The sequence below is a fragment of the Cuculus canorus genome, chromosome 3, assembly GCF_017976375.1.
Source record: "Cuculus canorus isolate bCucCan1 chromosome 3, bCucCan1.pri, whole genome shotgun sequence".
NCBI lineage: Eukaryota > Metazoa > Chordata > Aves > Cuculiformes > Cuculidae > Cuculus > Cuculus canorus.
The window spans coordinates 62,183,248-62,206,845 of NC_071403.1; the positions used below are offsets into that span (position 1 = coordinate 62,183,248).

At 39.8% G+C, this 23,598-nt stretch overlaps 1 protein-coding gene across 1 annotated transcript in view; it reads left to right on the plus strand.

Moving 5' to 3' along the window:
- The first annotated feature begins 609 nt into the window (after positions 1 to 609).
- KCNK1 (potassium two pore domain channel subfamily K member 1) overlaps positions 610 to 23,598 on the plus strand; it is a 33,470-nt gene continuing 10,481 nt past the window's right edge. Inside the window, exon 1 of the mRNA XM_009562157.2 lies at positions 610 to 1,028. Coding sequence (XP_009560452.2) covers positions 674 to 1,028 — 355 coding nt within the window. The 5' untranslated portion in view covers positions 610 to 673. The remainder of the gene's footprint in view (positions 1,029 to 23,598) is intronic.

Genomic DNA, 23,598 nt, shown 5'->3' on the forward strand with positions numbered 1-23,598 from the left:
TGTCCCAGTAGACCTGAGGGAGGACATCAACACCTGCCATCAGGGTTCCTTCTTGAACACATTGGACCCTCAAAACCAAAATTCAACCTCCTGCTGAACAACACTGCTCTGTCTCTGGTGTTACCTTCCTCTTGCTTTGCCCAGTGCCTTTTGAAATACATATAAAAAAAAAGAAAACCAATTAAAAAACCCCAACAACAATGGAAATAATTGCTGTTTTGGGGGTGTCTCGGGGTGGCGGGGGGCAGAGGGGTAAGGAAACGATCAGACATTTTAGCGTGAAAAGGGGAAGAAACGACGCGAAGGAGAGACACGGGGCGCCGGCTTCTCTGAGCTTTAGCCGGGGCCCCTCGGTGAGCAGAAACAGAAAGAGAGAGAAGGCGCCTCTTCCACCGCCGGCGGGGCCGGGCTGGGCGGGCGAAGGCGGCACCAACCAAAGGCATCCCTCCATCCCTCCCTCCCTCCCTCTCTCTCTCCGCCGCGGTACCTGCGCCGCGCCGCCACGTGAGCGCCACATCAGCAGCGCCCCGAGCCTTCAAAGTCAGCGGCCGCAGAGAGGGAGGGCAGCGCCGGCTGCGCTTCCCCCCTCCCCTTCCCCAATCCCCCCCTTTCCCCCTCCCCCCCTCTCAGCATCCCCTTCTTCCCCCTCTCAGCATCCCCCCGTTTCGGGAAGATGCTGCAGTCGCTGGCGGGCAGCTCGTGCGTGCGGCTGGTGGAGCAGCACCGCTCCGCTTGGTGCTTCGCTTTGCTGGTGCTGGGCTACCTGCTCTACCTGGTGTTCGGCGCCGTGGTCTTCTCCTCGGTGGAGCTGCCTTACGAGGACCTGCTGCGGCAGGAGCTGGGCAAGCTGAAGCAGCGTTTCCTGGAGGAGCACTCCTGCCTGTCGGAGCAGCAGCTGGAGCAGTTCTTGATGCGGGTGTTGGAAGCCAGCAACTACGGCGTCTCGGTGCTCAGCAACGCCTCGGGCAACTGGAACTGGGACTTCACCTCCTCCCTCTTCTTCGCCAGCACCGTCCTCTCCACCACGGGTAAGGCTAGACGGAGGCCTGACGAGGAGGCCCGAATCCCCTCCGGGCCTCTGGGGATGCGGTGGAGCAGCCAAATCTGCCGCCCCCCTCCCCGCACGCGCGGGACCGGTGCGACCGCAGCAGTCCCGGGCGTGCGGGGAGGGGGGCGGTGTGGATTGTGCTCATGTGAGATGATGCATCGCCTATTTTAAAAGCCCACCTTATTTAGCACTAGGAGCCAGAGGGTGAGCTCGCCCCGCACCCCCCCTCCTTGAGGCTGGAAGATCCGTCCAGGTGCCCATCTCTTTCTTTGAACTTTAAATGCTCTTAAGGGTCTGTCCTTGAGCCCTTCGTCTCTTTTTTTGTTTCTTGCAGTCTGGTTTTGGAGGGGGAGCTGCTAACCTGGGTATAATGATGGACCAAAATTTCAGTTTACTCATTATTTCATTCATTTCAATTTACCATCAATTCTGGTTTAATATTTTTGTGCAAAAGACTTAAAAGATAATGCCTGCTTGCTTCCACATAGCAGCTTTTATTGGTGTTTTGAAAAGCTCGAGGAAACATTCCTTTGGCTGTAGTTTTTACTTATTTTTACAACAGTTACATTTCACGTTAGATTGTAGTGAGAGCCTTCTTGTAAAAGATGAGCGCAGTCATTTGTACTGGGAAGCTGGGCTGTGGCAGTTTGAATGTGGCTCACTGAAATAACTCACAAAAGCTTCTCAAGTAAGAAAAGCTTTAAAAGAAGCACCCTAAAATTAGTCCAGCCGGTGGGCTTCGAGTGTTGGCAGTGTATTCATACTACTATAAAAGATGCAAGGCTTTGCTCTCCCCCAAGTGAGCACCTCTTTTTACTAAGGGAAACATTGCCAGCTGATATCAATAATGACATTTAACAATTTACTTACTTGATGTTATTGTGGTGCTTCCTGTCTGTTCTCAAACAGGCAATGCTTGTCCTAAAAATAGTTGTCATTGGTATACAGATCAGGTTGCCTTCTTGTTATAAGGAGGTTGGTTTTTTTTTTTAAAAAAAAAATTGGGTTATGGGTGTCCCTGTAACACTTTCTTCTCCCCCCGTCTTAATAGCTAGAGTTAGTGTTTGTTAGAAGAAAGTTACATGCTTGTGATAATTAAATACTTTTAATGACTACAATTCTAAGCTTTAATTAATATATAGTCATAATATGTGTGAGAATAGCATGGAAATATGATAGTACTTTAGCACTTAGGTTTTTGTTTTTTTCTTTTTTTCTTTTCCTTTTTCTTTCAGTAATACCATAAAGCACATTAACCTTAAGGTGCCAGGTTGACCTTATGATGCCTGTTTCCATTCCTAATGAATTACACTTTTTGGTACTATAAAATATAAATTATTTTGTCCAAGGGCTATTTTTGTAATCAGATTACTTTTTTCTATACAGTAAAAACCCACATTTTCAAAAAAAGGATATGCGAAAATGTCTCAGTTTTGTGTTTGTTCTTATACAGTGTAGTGTACTTAACTTCTCATTTTTTTGAGCAGACAAAAATCTAAGCCACAGTCCCTGCAGTTTATTGTTTTTAAATCTGGCAGTATTGATTTCAGACAGGAAATGGTCAAAAATGTTCACAATCAGAACAGTGGGGATTGGACTGAGTTCGGTAACACTTTAGTACTGCCTGCTAAGAGGTAACTATGGTATGTTTGGATTTAATAGTACTGTCCAAGCGGAAATACGTCTTTCCCGCTGCACATCTGCTTAAGGGCAAGGCATAACCTGGCCCTGCGTGTTTAGCTGATTTGATCATAGAGGCCCTACAAGGAAAGTATTGAAAACACAAGGTACCATTGTCCAAATTGAAAACCTGTTAGAAAACTCCACTTAAGAGGCATACGGTCAGCAAACTGTCTGAAATGTATGTGTTATCATTATTTCTGTGAATCTTGGAATCTGAAGGTCGTCTAGTAGTCATCGATGTAATAGACTAGACATCAAATGGTGGTACTTGCTCCTATGATCATTGTCCTTTGGGTTGGACTCCTTTTAACAAAATCCATCTGTTTCTTGTTTTATGCAGTGGTCTTAAGCTTAATTATTTCCTATTTAGTATAAATAAGGACCTGTACAGGCAGACAAGTGTAAATCCAGACTAATATAGTATGTCCAACACTTGCCCAAATTCTTCCCAGAGCACATAGATCTCTAGTGAAGTGCATTTCCTCCACCTCCACCCCACCCCACCCCCCTTTACTCTGCACTTGTGCAGGAAATTTTTCAGGTCTTTTGATATGATCATTGAAATCAAAGACAAGCAAGAAGCAGGAACTACCTGGTCATTTCAAACAGCTGTTCAGAAGTTCTTGAACATTCAAATAATGCTGTATTATTGCAAATCATATACCTTAAATGCCCTCTCTCTGTTGAGTACAGTAAGGACAAATGCAGAAAAGAGAACCCTAGTGCTGATGGTACCAACCGAGGTTGGTTCTTTGCATAAGTGAAATTGCAGGAAGTGCTGGGATGTTCCTTGTGTTCAGCTGACTGAATTTGTTATTCATCATGTAAATAAATGCACGCCTACCCCTTGTATAAAGGACAAGACTTATTTCACAGCCTTTTAGTTTTCTATATAAAGCATGTAGGCAATGTATTTAATTTCAGCATCCCCAACTCCACTTCTGTTCCCTCCCACCCTTATTATATTCTTTGGCTTCTTACTCACTAGAGAAAATTGTTGAAGAAAATGGTAAAGCCAGTAAAGAATTTTGACAAATTCTGTAATGGAGGGAGTTTGCGAAGTAATGACAGTGACACAAATTGATACTTGAAAACAATTGATACTGCTGCACACTGTCACAGGACTGTCACAAGCTGCCTGAAATATGGGCAAACAAAGGGCAGTGAAATGGACTGGGGGTGAGGCTTCAGCAGATTATTGCAGTGACTGACAGCAGGTTTCTCTTCTAACAACATTATTCCTCCCTGTGCAACTTGAGCATGTAAGAGGAAGCAATTTGGTTATTAATCATTGACCACATAAACACTAAGAATATAGAACTGTGTGCCTTTAAATAGCATCTTGGAAACTCTGCAATTGTGACCTTACACGCATCTATGGTTGTTGCTTGTCTCTGTGCTAGATGTCATGAATAATATTGGTGAAGCAGTTGTTTCTGGTTAGTTTTGTTGTAGAGCCACCGGTACAAATGTGTTTTATTTCTAACAATAAAAATAAGGTAATCATTTGAGTGTTTTCACTATTCTTGGCATGCTCTTAGACTCTAAGATCTTACCCTATATTGGTGCAATACAGGATTATTGCACTACATGAGCTGTAAGTAGAATGGAGTAAAAAGAAATTGATATTGTTTGTGTTGCAAGATATGAAGAGTAAAGTGGCTTCTGTTTGTTGAAGGAAAACAGATAGGAAAGGAAAAAAGGTGCCAATTTAGGAACTTGGGGTTTGTGCTTTTATGTTTATTTTTGGAAAGCGTCTTCTCAGTATCATGATATCCCATGGCACTTTATGCAGAAGGACTGCAAATCTTACTCTGACTGCCCAGCTTTGGGTATTTTTACCTCCATCACCATATGACTGTAGGTTTCATTTAAAATTTGGATATTAGAGGGATGCTAAGAAAGAGCTTTGGGTCTTTTCTATTGTGATAGAGTTGGCAAGATACATATTACAAGGAAGCTAGCATAGCCTTGTACTGATCTAGGAATGTGCAGAGGAACAGTGAGGAGAAGTTGCACCTTCTATAATGAGAGTGCACACTTTTCTTTTTAATTTCGGTTGCGATGAGGCAGGACCCTCGTCTGAGCCACAGGAGTCAAGACGGTTAGGGAAAGGAGGAGAGGGCTGTTGGTATCCAACTTCTTCTGGAGAGCTTAATGTGGTTGTCTGCAACGTGGTTTGTGCACATAAGTATCTTCTTTAGAATATAACCTGTACTGTTTTCAGTAATGGTACTGAGGGTGGGTATATTATGCAGCGTTGAAAGGAACAACACCCGGGATCCAGGATATACTGAATTCGGGTTTCTGCTTGCTGTATTCTGAAGAGAGTAAGGCAATAGTTGTAGCTAAATGCTAGCCCATGCTGTCACCTTGAAACTGTTTGGAGGAGTAGTAAAGAAAGAATATGGCTTTCAGGAAAAGTTTTGCATTCAAGATAAATAGTTTTTATATGACTCTTTATGGCAAGCAGTTTGAGGAAGTAATATTAATGGTATCATTTGATTCATAGGGATGTTCGCTGTTAGGTCTGATTCTCATAAGATCACTAATGATGATTGCAAGAGAAACGAAACTTTCTTTTTATTTATGTAAGATAACAGACAGGGAGACTGTCCTGGAGTCAGTGAACACCCTGCAAAAGAAGGTACAGTCTATATGAAGAGACCAGAAAGAAAGAAGTCTGTCAGTCTCCATTTTCTCCATGTTCTTCTGTCAATAAGTGGTTTTTCTAGTTTCTCTTCTCCCAGAGGGGTACAGACCCTATGTCTGATCCGTATTTAGTGTGCAGTACAGATCTTAACAAATCCGTGGAAGATTAGGGTGTGCCATGAAAGCATCATGATGTCTTTTTCCACTCCACTGCAGGATTCCTATGTGCTTATATTAGAGACCTTAGGTAGAAGAGGCTAACTGCGTCTTTCATACCCTATGGAAGAATGTGAATTTAACTTGATTAGAAAGACGATAGTTCACAGAAGCTTTAGGGAAAGCAGATATAAAAAAAAATAATAATCATAATTTAATGCAAAATACTTATTTTATTTTGCTGGCATGAAAATACATGTTCCGTGTCCCTCAGGATGCCTGTATTAGCTCATTAATACACACCAAATAAATACATTTCATAATTCATACCGAAAATATGTCTAGAGACCGTCACAAGATTCTCCGTTGCCTCTCATGAAAATGTACAAACTTCATGTGTGCTAGTTTAAACTCAGTCTCGCTGGTAATCACCTCTGACTGCAGCAGAAAACTGAAGTTTCATTGTACTCCTTCTCTGACTATAGCACTCATAGAGTATTTAAATACGTGTGACACATTGCAGCTATTCACCAGGGTGGGGATGCCAAACCTGGGGAAGGAACTTTGTTCCTCTTTTAAGAGTAGTTTGTTACTCAGCAACGACATGTCCAGGAAAAGGTAATTTGCTGCGTATGATCTAGGAGACAAAGCGAGATTGTGCTGTGCTCTGCAAGAGTGTTTTTTTATCCTGGAGTCCTCCTAAGAAAAGCAAAGGAAATGAAGAGGTAGGTTGAGAAACATGCCAGAGGAGAAGGATTACCTTCAATAAGCCAACTGTTTGGGCACTAACTTAGGATGTGAGAAACCACATTATTTTCCCTCCTTTACCTGGAGGGATTTGAAACCTCGCCCGAGTAAAATGGTTGAATGCTACAGGGTGTTCTGGGACAGGGTAGTCTTAGCTACCGTCCCGGAGCCTGTCCCTTTCCAGGTAAATCAGTAGGCTGTGCTGGAACTAGGAGACCCACCTCAGAACAAATAGTATAAACACAAAGTGAGAGAGTCAGTTGTCTGCCTGTGTGTCTGCTTTCCTCTTGGGGAAAATACCTGTATTTTATATGCCACAGAACACCTCCAGACTTGCTGCTGTCATATTCTAGTCTGGCCTCAAGGTTAAGATGATGTCTTCTGGGATATAGGAGGTTTCAGTTGAGTTCTGTTTAATGCCGTTCTCAGGACAAAGATTTTTGAACTAAGGTTTTCTAGCTGTCTTTAGGAAGAGGTGACAAAAAGACTACCATCTAGGGAAGCTGTAAGAGGAGGCAAGATGAATATGTGTAGACAAATATGGAGAAAGTAGATTGGATGTTTCTGTTCTCTCTGTCTTACAACACAAGAAACACGAGAACTTCCAATGAAATAGAAATCAAAATTATAACCAGAAAGGAGAGAACTTAACAAGACTTTTATAAAAGAATCAACAAACCCAACCAAACAAAGCTAAGCGAACCCACCAAAAAATCTCTTGTATGAATATCTCCAAAATATCTGTATTTGTCAAATGTAGTGATACTAAACTTTTTGGGAAGGATATTAGGCTGCGTGCTTCAGGACACAAGCCACTATTTACCAGAGAGAACAGTTGCAGCCAACGGACCGGTCGCTTTATGTCTTGTGTGTCCAGGACAAAGTTCTTGTTTTCCCTGCTGAAGTAGGTAGAAGCAGAGAGAAAATGCAGATCTGTCTTTGTCTTCTGTTCCAGGCAGGGTAGCAGTTCCCGGTTTCTTGTGTGACTACAGCAATCAGCTGTGCCAAGCTCCTGCTTGTACTTGCTGAAACAAATGGTGGCAATAGTAGTTCTAATCTCTTGTGTATGCTTTACAAGCCAGTAAGTAGTAAAAAACATCACTCGGCAGAAACTGGAGAAGACATGGAGTAGCATGACTGTATTATTGTTTGGAGGAGTGCTGTCTGCTGACAGATGGAGTATCTCTCTTACAATCTCTGTCTTAACTTCTGCGTCCTGTTCTACCTGCCTTGCTAAATTCCCAGTGATGAGGAGCCAGTCCAGCAGCTCCCCACACGTAAAGGACAGCAACTGCTGCCTCTGTACTCTGTCTCTGTCAGGTCTAGGGTCATTCTTCCTCTGCTGAAATTTAAATAATTAAATGAATAAATCACAAAACCAGTGCATTAAACTTACTTGGATACACACGGTGTAATTGAGGTCAGGTCTGACTTAATGGTGTTCTGCCCTGGGCTTATTAATTGATTCATTCTGTGTAAATGCTAACTTTGCTATTTCTCTGTTTTTTCCTAATTTAACTATGTTAAAATTATTTGCCATTTGTCACAGACAGATTATATAACCTCTTGTTACTCTACCATTATTTTTAATTGTTACTCTGTTTGGCTTTATTTTGTTGTGTGGTATTTACGTCTTTATTGAAAGGAAGAGAGTAATCTCTCAAAAAATTGCCTTTTCTGTTTGTAATCCTTTTAAAAAGCTGAAATTTTTATTGGCATTCTACTGACATCTCCAAATTAAATCCTAAGCTGTACACTTTCAGAGCAGGACTTCTAAAATTTAACAATTAAATCTGCAGTTTCTGACCATTGCTGAGCAGGATTTTTACTTGTATGTGAATGCGATTTAGAATATGTCTTCTTTCAAATCTGTAGTTTCTCCTGTTTTTATTTATTTGTTCTCTGTTTTATATTCTTTCTTTGTTTCACTTTGGCTCACTGCATCATTGTTTTAATAATCTGTGGGGTTTTGGGATACAAGAACATCATAACCTATAGAGAAATGTCTGCTATAGCCGTGGCTCGAGGTGGCTTAAAAGGTAGGCCACAAGCTCCTAAACCATAGGAAGATGAGAATATTCCTTGACGTGTGCAGAAGTGGAATCTTAGCAATTTGAGGAAAAAATAGGATATCTATGAGAGTTTTGACGCCTTCAAGATTAAGGAATAACAATAAAAAGTTTCTTGGGAATTAGCCTCATAAACTCCTGCTGCCTAAATCTGACCTCAGCTGCTTGGAGGTTAAGATATTTGTACAAAATTCAACTGAAATACTAGAGTAATTGCTGATGGTGTCACAGCAGACTCTAGGAGAAACGTCAGTTTGCTTTTTACCTTAAGAACCTAGTTGAAAACTTACACAGATTGTGTTTTTTATGAGGACAAAACTAGTAATGTGGTTGTGAATGAAGCATAGCTTTTCAAGTGGCTGTGCTTCAGAAAAGCATTGGAGTGGCTTTTGCAAGAACATATGGGTTTTCTCTCGCCTGGAAATAAAAAGATACACATTCATCTCTGAAAACAGTATGAAAACTTCCTTGCAGGAAAACCGCATGTGAATATGGTGGTATGCCAGCTGCCACCAGATCCTAAACATTTACTTACTGATGCTTGCTAGCTTTTACCGTAGTCTGTGCTCTACACTGGTTCTGTGCCAGTAGCTTAAGTGGCTTCAGAAGGTACCACAGTATCTTTGAGGAACTGGGGGAATGCAGGTATGGAAGCAAGGAGATCACTTAGGTAGTATTGCTGGCAGCAGCAGAGGGAGGAGGTTGGGCTGGAAAACGGGTTTTGCCAGTGGAACAAGCCAAACCAGTAGTCTTCTGAGCACCAGCTTGCTTGTGTGACAGAAAGGGAGGACGTGCTGTGCCATCTGACAAAGCTGCATACTATTTACCAGTAGAAACTTTAACAGCAGTTTTCCACCTTTCTCCTAAAAATCACGAATCCACAGTGTTGCTATTCTAATATGGAGTAGAGGGTTTCTGTGTCTTTTTACTGTCCTCTACCACTAAGTGAAAACTTATGGAATAACCGGAACTTCTATACAGAATGCTTTCAAGCATAATTTAATACCATTGCAAACGCAGCTTTTGAAAGAGGTGGTACCATGATAATGAGGTTTTGTCATCTGTTTTGCTCATTTCGTTTCCACACTCTGAATGTATTTTCTGAAGATGTTAAAAATAACTCCAGAAGCTAAAATGAGAAGGTAAAAATGTACCTCTGAATTTCATTCTACATGTAGTATCTGAGTACCTCTTTCTGTGTCTTTCAATTATTTAAAGACTCTTTAAACCGAATCAGCTAAATAACCTTAAATTGTTTAAGAAGAGAAGGTACTTCACAAATGGTTTCTAAGAATAGAAATGTGAGTTGGTTTAGGGGAGGGAGGGGCACAACCAGAATTAAGTATTGATGTGATAATGTTAAGAAATACATTGCACTGTTCTTTACCTTTTTTTTTTTTTTGTCTTATAAGCAGAAGCTGAATTCTAATGGTAGATGAATCTAACATCAGAGTACTGGCCTGAGCGAAATAAAATTCATTTCAGGCAGCACTTAGGTTTGGGACTTAGTTTCTTTATTGTACTGGCTGTATGGTATTACTAGTTGTAGTGTGCTGAACTGACTCCCAATTTCACTGAAAAGCTTTTATTTAAAGGTTAAATATTCTTCATTTATTTTTTACAGTAAAGGCATTGCATTTACTAAGCTTTTCATATAGAAATATGTGGTGAGACTAAAAGTAAGAACATATGGTCTTTTGGTGAAAGAAAAAGCCTACCCTACAGAAAATTATACAACTACAAAACCTGCTGGGAATTCTGTAACAAGTGCACATCTGCTTTTGCATTTTCTTTTCTATAGTAACACACCTAAAGGTGACACATGAGTATCTTCAAGCTAAGCTAAACACAGAATTGCAGGGAAACGGTCTCCTGCATCAAGGAAAAAAGAGGGAGCCAGCTTAACAGTATTATAAAATTTACTATTGTTTCAGAAAGTTCTTCCCCCTTTTTGTTATATCAGGGGTTAAATACATACTAAAATTATAATTATTTCAAAATTTGAGAAGATTTCTGAGAATTAAGAGGCAAAAGTGATCCTTTAGAAGACCTCAGATGTTGGCAGCACTGCCTAGAATGGGGCGTACACATGTTTTTATTTTAAATCCCGTACTGAGTTGTCTCTTACATGAAACTTGGTCTTTTACTTTCTTTGTTTTTTTTTTTAAACCTACACGGCACACTATGTGCACATATTTTGCTTGCTGAAGTTTTAAAACTGTGATTGGCTGGCTGGCTTAGACATTGCAACATGCAGTAGTAGTGCCAAAATCTGGAGGCAAGCTGGAGTAGGTATCCTCCTTCGTATACAATACAGTTTGAAAAGCGAGTTGTTGCTTCAGAGTCACGAAATGCAAAGGCTCTGATTTTACTTCTTCCCCATACACTAGGATCGTCCTATACGCAGCTTTAAAGTCAGCTGTAGTGAAAAAAATCCTTGGCTTCAGGAAGTAGCAACCGTTCAGAGATTTGCTACAAAATTAAGTAGCTTGGGTGTATAACTCTTAGGCTTGTACTTTGAAGTCTCCATACATCTGACTTCATAAAAGGGAACAAAGAGTCCTAAAAATTGCTTGTATTTCAGATGAATGTGAGAAGGCCATGAAGTCTCTACTCCTTTATTATAATGTTTAAGTAGCTGTTTTCCCAACTATATGCCATACAAGAATGGCATAGACCTCTCCCTTTCCCGGCAGCCTAAAGGACATGAGAAAATCCTACAGGAAACCAGAGATCTTTTATCTCTTCTAGAGTTTTGGAACCTTTAGGCTGTGTGATTTACTAATGGGAAATTAAATTTTAAACACTTCACAGCATGTCTTGTTACTTATGGCTATATTTTTACTCAGTATTGGCATGCTGACTCAGCATACTAAGAATGACAACGCTCAAAGATGTAGCATCGTGTTACTCTTTGCAAGTCCTAGCTACTGTAAATTGTAACACTGATGCATAGGAATGAATGCAAAATGCTGTAAATCATTTGAATGGTTAATAGTTGCTAACAAAGCCCTCTTACATGAGGGTAAGAAATTGTTTGCTTTACCTATGTGCATTTGCACATCTGTTGACAAATCCAGGTCCCCAGTCTGGCTTCTGGTCCAGGGCTGCAATTCCAGCTGAGCAAAGAACTGTGAACACTACATGATGTTGTGTTGCATGAATCCACAATTCATGCTGATAAGAACAGAGTAAATTTAAGGACCAACAGCCTTATTATGCATTTATATTCTACTTATCTACAGTGCAAAGATAAAGATTTATCTTTCAGTCGTATCTTTTAGTGCAGCTATTTGTACTAAGTAAAGCCAGCTGAATGTTCAGGTCATGCTTCCTGGTGGTAACTACCACCTGACAGAATTTTGTATGCTGCTTTGAGGAGTATGTCATTTACCATAGAAGTTATTAGCCATGAATCTCAACCAAAGCAAGGGATAGGAACACTTTCAACGTCTGAAGCAGAAGTTTGAGTTCTAGGTTTTAGCCTTGCATTATATGCATGTCCTTAGATGTGCATACCAGGAGCTGCTTTATTGATTAGAGCACTTTTATTATGCTGTACATCTTGTGAGAGTAGAGTAGTATTTCTGTATGTATTTTGCAAAAGGATGAACTAAGACAAACAAAGAGGAAAAACAATTGTGAAAGATTATGCCAGAGCCATTTGTATGGTTGAGAATAGGAGCCTGTCAATTTTATCTTGCAATTCTCAGCTCCCATTGCGAGGCTGTGTTCACAGATAGTATGCTAATTTCCCATCCTGTGGATGCACTTCAGCATGCTTTCAGTTTCTTGCCTTGGATATTCTTTTTTCCTCTAGTAGTTGTTTTTTGGCTCAGTAATATTAGAGGAGGTTGCAGCAACTTGACTAGGGACTTACAGAAGCCATGCTGAAGTGTGTAATATATATTTCAGTCTCTTTCCTTCAGTGGAGACGCCAGAAATATTGCCACTCCCTTCCAGGAAGTTTTTCAGTTGTGTACAGTGTGTAGAAACCAAACCAAACATCAGTTAATACAGCCCACATGACTTATCAAATACGTGAATAGCCTTTTAGTGTTTACTCTGCTTGAGCTTGCTGGTTGCCTCTCATTATCTAGTAAAATGTTTGCTCAGGGTAATGTAAAACAAAATGGACTGAGCCTACCTAACAGCTCTGCCAGTGGAAAGAAGATAACTTGGACTCCTGACTCCCACCCCATGGTCCAACCTTGTTCTCTGTGCTAGGACTGTTGCCTACTGGACCACAACAGTAAGCCAAGTCAGTTTATCAGACTAGAAGAAAGTTATTGACTTTCTGCTGGATTAGTTTGCCCTGAGTTATTGCTTTCAGGTAAACTAAAACCCGTGCAAAAAGGGGGTAGACTCCAATAGAGAAAAGGATCTTCTTTCTCAGTAGTGACCCTAGGATTGGCTTAGACATTTCATGTACCAACTTGATGAAAACACAGAAAGAATGAAAACTGCACAGCCAAATTAAAAATAGGTGTTAAGAAAGGAGCTGGCAACATAAGAACACGTTTCCTGTAATGATAATGTATCTGGCAATTGCTGGCTGACCCATGTAAAGGAGCATTATTTCAAGCAGGATTAAAATGACAGCTACAAAGGCTGAGAGAACTTAACAGGACTCATCTTTGTTAACAGATGCTGTTACCCAAATATTTCTATTTGGTATACCTCAGGTACACACATCTCAAGGGGAACTTTATTTTTTTCTCACTGAGTAACTATGTGATAAATTGTTCCTCTTTGTAACTAGTAAAGAATTAACATAGGCATACTGTTGTGTTTAATTAGTGTAACTTGTTTACAAATTATGATCATTGACAACAACAAGAAACTGGATGAATTCATAGGGCCAGACATTTGCAAAGAAGTTTCTCCTTTGAAAAGATACATTAACTATCAAGTTATGATAGCTGCCTAGGCTCTTTGATGCTTGGCCTTTATTTTGGAATTACCAAACATCTTACACCCCACTCCCTTCATATTGGGATCTGAGAGATGTCACTTGCAGCATCCCGCTTTCCTTAGAGGGTCACAGCTGCATCCATACAGTTTTTTTTCATATTGGCCGCAGTTTGCAAATGCAAATTCTGGCAGGAGGTTGTTGAATGTGAGAAAACTTGGAATGATTCAGTCTTCATCCTGGATGATTGCTAAACATTTCTGATACGTGTGCTACCTTAGTGTGATGAGATTTAAGGAAACGGAACTCAAAATCATTGGTCAGTGTTGATGGTCTTTGACTGACATGGTGGACTCAGATTTGCATTTGAGCAGTTGGAGTGTTTTTGGTGAATTGTCCTACCGATTTAATGTTGTTTGCTTTCACCATATGCTGGGCTATCTTGTTCTGCCCCTAGGAGGTTAGGACGATACATTTTCACTGGGAAGATAATCCTGTAGCTGCATTTCTGGAAATGTCAAGTATCCCACCAAGAGACATTTCTCTAACAAACCAAATAGAGGGTCACCAGCTTAACATAAATTGCCATTAATATAAACAGATAAAATAGTGTTCAAAAATGACACAGCATTTAAATTGCTAAATAACTTCTAGACAAGCAAAAGTATCTACATTTCATCCTCTTATGAACAGAAATAGTATGTGCAACTACAATGCTATTGTTTTTATTTTCCTTTCCCTTTATTTATTGGTAGGACAGTTATGATTATCCTGGATATCTTGATTCCAGTATAACCAAGCAAATGTATGGTTCCTGCAATTAGTGTTTGCTATGCAGGATGTCCTAAACATGTGAACAATTCAATAGGACTAGTGTGTCTATAAAATTTGCGTTTGGTTCAGTAAGCTAGTTCTCACATCAGTTTAAGTATTCCCCCATTGGACCTTGCAAATTAATATTCTATTTGAGCATGAAACTGTGAGTATATTCAGCTAGGCTATATTCAGATGGCTGAGTACCATCAAGTATTTCATTTAGGACTGTGATTTAGAGTTTAAAACAAGACATCTCATCTGAAGAAGTGCCTCACTTGGGCCCTTGTATAAATATTGTCCCTTAATTTCTCTGAATTATTATTTTTAAGTTAGAAATCAATATTCCAGATGGAATATGCCGCATGTAAAAGTGGAGACTGCTGCACTTCAGTTCTGTTTGGTTTTGTTAGTTGATTTAGTAATTTCTGCTATTTGTGTTTAATTGATTTGCTTCTATTTTGCTGTTTAATTCTATGTGTTTCTGAGAAATAGCTATTAAAACAAGACAAATAGGATTTATTTGTATGCAAATATATTATGATGTCTGATTGATTTATGTATGAAATATTGAAGTATCTTACAAAGATAGGTAAAGACTATATGTCTGTGAGACAAGGGAGCCGATGCTAGTAATTTCCATGAGTTCCACATGTTAAATCGATAACAAGATTAGAAGCACAAATTCCTATTCCCCTGCTGTATCTAGTAGATAGCGCTTTCTTCCATGCGAGATTGCGTTTTAATGCAAAGATGCTGCTTAGAGATTTGATTTTAACTCCACAGCGTGAAATGGCCTGATTTTTTTTCCTTAATGCCCACAATACCAGTTTCATTCAGTGTTTTCATGCTCTGTTCTTGCTGATGGTACAATGAAACAATTTTTGTTCCAGAAGTGGAGGAGGGAAGCATACTAATTTGCAGCTGGTTGTTGTTTTTTATTCCCACATGGTAGGAAGAACAACCGTGGCTCATTTCAGTGCAAGAAATGATAACTTAGCAAGACTAGATAGGTACTCTTCACTAAATGGCTACGTGATTGAAGCACTGCAGCAAGTGCCACTGCAACACATTCAAAGCTTTTTGACACATCCCAAGGTGTATTTGAGATGGTAACATGTGCAAACATTAATTTTAAGAAACCTCTTCCCAGGAAACTGCACAAGGCTTCAAGCAACTGCACAGGTGGTGGGCTCAGCAGCTGCAGCTGGCACATCCCTGTGGTGTACCATGCATAAACAAGGTCTTTGAAGTGGTGGAAGGTTGAAGCAATTGGTAGAACTTTAAAACCTGTTACAAGAAAATTAGGAGAGGTAGGGAAGGAGAAAGTTGTAGTGTGAAGTGAAACCATGGTTCCAGACCTTTTACGGAAAGAATAAGCTCCATCTTCTGCCAATCTCTTAAGACAGTGTGTATCTTCTCAGTCTCGCTGCCAGTTAGATGCTAAATGTGTTTTAGCTGCTAAAATGAGTTTGGCCATAGGTGCAGAGTGCCATGTCTACAGACAAAGTCTGGAAGTATTACTGTTGTGTAAGACATACCACCTTTATACTGCAATGAAGGTGAAAGTCGTCATGCTTTTTACCAAATTAACATAAGAAATGAGAAGATCACAGTCATGGACAAGTTCCACGCTAAAACCTAGTTGACTAATTTCGTTTTCTGTTTTCTAGTCTCTCTGCCAAAGCATTGTCCATGTTAAGATTTTTTTTCCTACTTTAAATATTTAAGGATGTGAAATCCAGGAGGAACTACAGAAGGGCTTATACCCCTTTCAGTATCTTGAAGTTGATGTTGAAGTTCTTAAGTTTTTCATCAATTTGTTTCTTTGATTGCATGTTGATCTTGTTGATCAGTGGCTTTAAAAATCCATTATTGTGGGAATGCTGCTGCACATGTGTTGCTAAACCTAACAGTGCAAAAAACCTTAGCACAAGACCAGCACAAAACTTTGTCTTCTTTTCTAATAGTTCTGAGAACAGCAAGTAAAACTTTCCTAATAAAGCTCATCTGTATTTCTCTTCTATGAAATTTAAGTTTCTGAGACTCGTTCTATCAGGAAGCATTCATAATGAAGTAGTCTGTTGGTGAGGCCCCTGCTTTGATACAGATTTTTGACCATCTGTTGCCTAGAGGGTAGGTAAACCAATAAAACAATAATTAGAATTTTCCTAGCTGAATTCTCAGAGGAGCCCTTAGGAAGTCTCACCTTGCTTTTGACCTGTTGGTTGGGTTTTAATCAGCAGACTTTTGTAATTTTCATTTTTTTTCCTCCACTGAAAAATGAATCTGAGATAACAGGGAAAATAACTGTTGAAACAACATACAGATTTCTCTGCTTATGCTAAATCTTTGCTAGGGGCAGATCTAAAGATGTGATGTTCTAAAGATGTGATGTTCATGTGTTGGATAGTTATTTCTGGAAATATGCTGTTATTGAGAGGTCGGGGCTGGGGGGTGGGGGTGGAAATCCTGGTCAAACCAGGATCCATCTGGTGCTGCAGTTCAACTATTGTAGGGTCTTAAATCTAGGATAACACTTACAGGAACCAAAGTCTAAGATAAAGACATCACATTTGAAGAAAAGTGCTGTTAATGTTAAAGTAGCAACAAGCACAAAAGTGCCCAGAAATGCATGCTTATCTCTTGACTGTCACCTGGGATAGAAGTAAAGCCTGAATGCTGTGCAACCAAAGTTTAGCAGACCTCTGTCTGATAAATGCTCTCATATTTAGTCTTTGCTTTTGCCTTCAGCACTGTGTGAAGCTCTGCACATGGAGGGCATGAAGTCTTCAATGACAACGTCACTTCCGAAAACATGACTGAAGTTGTCAGGGCTGTGTGGGAGCACAGGTCTAGCACACATGAACCTCATGTCAGGCTGAAGGTTTAGCGTGTCACAACAAAATGGAGTTTTCTCAGTGAATAGTTTGATAGGACCTGTGTGGCTTACACCTGGGGTTTGAAAAATGTGTGCTCACGGGTCAAGGGGGGAAGCTTTTCCAGCTGAGTGCCTAGAGAACCCAAGCTCTTCTTCCAGAAAGAGCGTCTTTTCTAAAGGCATGTTTAATAACCCTGGAACGGACTATCTGCTTCACTTGGAGTCCTGCCATCCTTGTCACAGACATGGTAGGTTGCTTTATCGTGGCAGTGCGTGCTTTCGTGTAGACTGTGCTGGAATGTTCTAACAATTCTCTTAGGTTCATAGTGTCTGCTTTTGTTATACATAATGTATCCAAGCAGGATTAGCAAGATCCAGTGTCAGACGTGGCATGAAAGAATGGTATCATTTTCCCCTTTAAGTTATTTTTTGAGCTGCATTTCTCCCCAGTACTTTTTGTTGAGGAGAGGTAGAAATGAACAAAACACTCACAAATGATCTCCGATGTGGAAAGGACATACTGATTTCGGTGTTTACTGTTTTGTTGCATTTGCTTCCTGTGCTCTTGTACAACACAGCCTTCTAGTCTGCAATATCTGTAGTTCCTTGTTCCTGAGCAGTTCCTTGTAACACTTTCCCCCCAATACCATGCTGATATAGGAATGACTTTATCAATAACATCACTGCTATACAGTTATGTTTTTCCACTGACTTCAGTAAATAATGGTTGGTAAATACCGGCTAAAACAAGTTGCTGTAAATGGCCAAAGTGTTACTGCTTGCTAGCTGTTCAAGTATGCCCATCAGACTGCAGCCTTTGGACTGCATCTGGCATGCATTGCCTTGCATGGTGGTGTGACCGAGACATGGATGAACTTTCTGATGAAAAGAAGTGTAGAATATCTGGGTCAGAATTAGAAAATATTAGCATTTGTTTGGTTTGGCCTAGAATTATGGCTAGTTTCCCTTCACTTCATGGAGCATCCTTGTATGTTCTCAAGTGATCTGTGGTTCAGGTAGACTCACAGACTGTGAATACTGTTGTCATTCATCTTATTGAGTCATGACAGCAATTCAGAAACTGCAAGTGAAAGTCTTGCTACCAAGTATTCCAATCTATAGATCCACATTTACACCGCTGTAATAACAATGTGAACAAAGTGATTGTGCAATTATTTTTTTGTTTTTATCATTTATTTTTTTGTTGCTATAATTCACGTGTTTATATTCAAAATAATTGGCAGGAATCAGCAGATAGTTGATCCCTTAATAATATGATCAAATGTTGTGCTTTTTTTCCCATTACATTCAGATGAGATTTTTAAAATAAGACCTCAGCTCCTGTTGCAACCAAACTATTTTTGTGTTTTAAAGGCCTAGTTTTGCTGACAAGCCCAATAACACAAAAATATTTTATCATGGCATCTTATAATTTCTCCTTCTGCCTCTGTGTGTTATGAAGACTGTAGAAAATGATCACTATTTTAAAATGGAAAATGTATAATTTCCAGGGGTCCCCTTGCACTGACTGCAGCTTTTCTCTTGCTGATTGAAATGACAACAGGTTAGTACTGCTTTGTTTTGTCACTTGAATTTGATAAAAAAATGCTTCTAACATGCATTTTAATATTAGTGTCTGTGGATAATGAGAGCAGCTAACTCAAAGGTGGAGTAAAGCAAAGCTATTTTTCATCTGTCTTCACAAATGTGTTTTTTTCCTAGTTTGAAAGACATTCTCATCTCTAGGTGAGAAAAAATATTTATAACAACTCATATGAAAGTGTGTCAGAATTTGAAGAAAGAAATAAAAGTTTGTGTTTGGTCTTTATTGTCATTTGTCCTCAATATGTAATGTTACAACATTTCCTCTTGCTGCAGAATAGGTACAGAAAAGAAATGGAATTGGAAAGGCATGTCTAGGCCACAATATCAATATTCCCACCTCCTATAGCACACATTTTTATATAGATATATAGGTGCACAGCAACCTTTATGTACTACAGGGTGCAGAAATTTCTCCTAGAACATATAACTCCCCAGCATTGGCAGCTAGGGTGGAATAAAGGCAACAAGCATCTTAACACATTTCCTAGCTGGAAAGAAAAAAGTACACTCCTTAGAGATCATGAAAATATGGGTTAATGATAAACATGAATAATGTAAGTATTTCTGTGCTAGAACTTTAGAGTTTAAAATATTTCTTGGAACTTGGGAGTTCCCAGGACTGCTAAGCTGCAGAATGGGACATGTATTGCTCTAGAAAATTGCACGTGTACTTAAAATGGCAAAAAAGATAAAGGGAGTTCTTGTTGTAGATAAATGATACAGTCATTTTTCTATAGCTAAGAAAATAAATACATGCACAATGTATGGTTTTGTTCTGATCCTAATTATTAAACCAATCTGAAAAAACCTAATGCACTTTCAATTTTCCTTGCATAATTAATAGCTGACAGAGAGCCAGCCATGTGCCCTGGCAGCAAAGAGTGCTAATGGTATCCTGGGCTGCGTTAGGTAGGAGTGTTGCCAGCAGGTCAAGGGAGGTGATCTGTCTCCTCTGCTCAGCACTGGTGAGGCCACACCTGGAATGCTGGGTCCAGTCCTCAGCTCCTCAATACAAGAAAGATACAGAGCTACAGGAGAAGGTCCAGCAACGGGCCGCTAAGATGTTGAACGGACTGGAGTACCTCTCCTATGATGTGGGAGAGACTGGGACTATTCAGCCTGGAGAAGACAAGGCTCAGGGGGAGCTCATCAATGTTTATAAATAGCTGAAAGGGTAGCTTAAGCAGGGATGATGCGGGTGGCATACAGATGCTTTTGTGTTGCATGCTGCCCAGTATCATCTTATTCTTTTCCACATTTCCATTCATATTCACTAGCTGCCTTATAGTTTATACTGAAGTTGTACAATTTGAGTGCAAGGAAATATTCTGTTTTGGTAGCACAAGTGTACAATGACTGAAAAGAACATAAATATTAGTGATACCATGGGATATATGAAATACTTTAATAGAAGTTTTAGTTTAGTTTTAAATATTTATCAAATCCTAAATGTTTATTGCAGTTGTTTAAAAAGAATATTATATGCACAATTACTCATATAAAAAGACATTTAAAAAAATCAGTATTTAACAATTTATTTATTTATTTATTTATTTTATTCCTATAGAAGTGTTTTTCCAACTACGCTGTGTGTAGGTCCAGATCAGTATGAGCTTTTACTGTCTTTTCATGTACGACTTCCAGAAAAGGCATGGGGATGGGATTGGGCTTACTGCAGAAAGGCGGATAGCTTTTCAGAGGGCTCAGAACAGACTTGATAGGAAACTGGGATCATTACTACTTCTGCTCCTGGCATATTGAGTGGGTGAGTTTGTTTGCTTGTTATTAACAGTTGCCATACTTTCTGGATGTGGATGCGTTACATATCAATATGTGGCTTTGTCCACTGTTACACTGGTTGTTTAGGCTGATCCAGATCCTATTAGTACAGGAACTGAACTTCAGTGATTTGTTAGCACGTGTACAAATCCTTGGGCAGTTTAAACAATACCAAATATCAGACCATAAAGACTGTATTCATATAAACAGTGTGGAAGTATCCCGTGTCCTCATTCAAACATTTCCGCTGGTTTCATTCATCAGCATTGCCTTTTCTCAGCATCTGGATTTCCCAGTTTCTAGCTTGGTTTCTTTGGGCAGGTGAAACATTGCTTCCTGTGCAGGAATGAATGTGGCAGACTTCATATGCTTTGTAAGATTTAATTGTTCTGACATACAGCTGTTCTGGTAGAAAATAATTTTGAGACTGGGCTTTGAACATAGAAGCCAATATATCCATATCATTGGCTTGTTTCTGGGGTTCAGATGTTGCTGACAGTCAGCCAAATTATTCATACAACCTTATTACTAAACTATGTTCAAAGCCTTTTCAGCCTTTCTTGGTGCTGCGGGTGACATTTGTGAGCTGATCATATGAACTTTCAACTTTCAACAACATATGGAGTTGCCTTTCCAGGGCAACTCCAAACTTAGTTAGCAGGACATAGATTCTGAGGAGTTAGCAGACACTAGAAACTGGCAAAACAAAACAATTCAGTTCTGAGAGGTGATTAGGTGAGAAATCATTATCAAAAATATCTAATTCTCATTGTTAACTTAGTAGTTTAAATATGTTTTTACCACTTTTATTCCAGTGAGGTTTGAGGGATATATTATTGAAGGGAACTGGCACAGGTCCATGTTAAATCACTTCAGCTGGAATTTTAAATCAGCCTAACTGATACTGTGTGCAGATGAACATAATAAGTGTTTCCTTTAGTAGGAAAACTTGTTTAAGATGTTTCTACTACACCCTTCATCACTTCCCTAATTATGCCTATCATAGTGGGATTTTTCTTCCTCCTTTCTGCTATATAGGGAGTCTACCTCAGCCTGTCTGGAAAACGAAGTGCTCAGGTTTGATTAAGAAAACTGTGTTGGTGAATTTTTAATTTTAACCCCCTTTTACCTCGGTGTAATGTCTTGTTTTAATGGCATTGCTGTGTTTCAAACCTCTGACTAAGAGTTCTGAAAAAGCCTCCTATAGCAGCACAATGCTACTATTTTGCATATTTTTAGCTATGGACCATTTTCAGTGCCTGTTTAGTCCTTTACATTCTTTTTTTCTATCTGTATTGCAGGGAAGAAAGGTTTGTGTGCAATTGTGTGCTAAAAGGCTGGTTACATACCTATCAGCCATCTTTAAAGCTGGTCCTACCCAGTGAGTGCCCCATAGAAGCAGAAAAAGCAAATACTTCTTCTGAAAGAATTTGATTCTGAGCAGGTGCTTTGGCACCTGTAGATATGCCTCTTTTCCTCATTTCTTTTGTTCTGTATGGTAGATGACTTTTTGCCTTCAAATTTATGTCCCAGTCAGATGTTGTACTTCACGCAAACTTCCTAATTGGCTACTTCAGTCATAATGTTCTTGGTTTTAATGGTACAGGGAAGGTTTCTGATCGTTTTGTTTGCTGTTATGCTCTTCCTTGCAACAGCAAAAATATTTGAGACTTACTTATGATCTCTCTTATAGTCACTTGACATTTCCTTTCTATCTTAGAAGGCAATAGACCAGTTATGAAGAGGGATGTATTTCACTTTAAATCACAGTGGAAAATGTCAAAGCTTTATAAAAGGAAAGTGTAGAAATTATACAAATGTTATCATTGATCTTGATCATCATCATATTCTAGTGAGTCATGTTACACTTGGGATGAATGGAAGATTTTTGCGTAACTTTACTACATAGCACATGATTCACTTGTGGCATTTTGTGATTGTGAGCTGACTTAAAGGGCTGACTTCTCTTCAGGGACGCTGACTCAAACCAGCTGAGGGCTGGGCATGCTTGTTGTGTTGTGTCAACACGTTGGAGTTGGGTGTAATGATCCTGTAATCTGAGTGGGTGTGTTGGGGAGGACACTGGATGTGCTGAAGTCAACTCCCTCCCTGCCTTGAGAAGCTCATTCATGCCACATAGGGCTAGTTGTATTGCAACGGGTCACCTGGGACTTAGAGGGGCCTGAGGAAGCAGTTGCTTGACAAAACCTGTGGTGGGAAAGAGGAGGAAGAGCACTTGGCAGAAGAAAACAGATGATACAAAGCCATTGACTCTTTAGGTCATGAAGGGGAAAGAGTGAGATTAAATGCCGTGGATGGTGGTCCCCATTCATGGGACCAGCCCATGAGAAAAATAATGGACAGTTGATACTCTGAGAGTGTAACAGAGGGGTGATAGAGAGCCAGTGCTGCAGCCTGCATGCACACCTTCCAGGCTTTGTGACCACAGCCTTTGAGAAGCTGTCTGGGGGAAACTTCCTGAGAGCTGTGGTACTTCTGTTTGCCTGTTGCTTGACTCAACTGGTGTCAGACTCATTTATAACATTCAAACATCTGGTCTTCAGGGAAGCCTCTGAGGACTTCTCTATGGAAGTCCAGGCTGGGTTATCACAACACAGAATTGCAACATCTCAGCAATATGGCACTAAATGCTCAATTCATGGTCCTGAAGGACCTGTAAGAAGGCCACTGTTTCTCAACAGAGAGAAGACCAGTTAACGAGTTACAAGAGGGACTGAACTACAAAGAGGGACAGCAGAGATACTACATGACTTCTTAGGCTGGTCAAAGGAGTATCTGAGAGGGATGAAAGGAACAAATACTCAGTGCCAGCAAACACCAAGCTAAAACAGAGTGGAAGAGTTCTGTGAAATGCTCGTATGCAGAGGCTATTCTGAGTTGGACATTGTTGTAAGCTACCGAGAGACTCTGGAAAAACAAAGTTTGATGGTATATAAAATTGGAAGGAGAAAATATATGTTGCCTGGAATACAATGATCAATTCTGCATATTTCTTTACCACATGATCTAACAGGAGCAATTTAGACAGAGGTGAAATAGAAGAGAAGATAACTAGAAGAGGAACTTGCACAAGAGAGATACAAAGTGCTGAAAAGTATAGAAAAGTCTTGCCCAGTTCTTTTTAGAAAAATATAAGAGCAAAAGACTAAATTGACAGACGGTGAATGGAAGAGTAAATATTTTATTGAACACATAATAGACCTGTATAACTCAGTTATATACTCTGTTATAC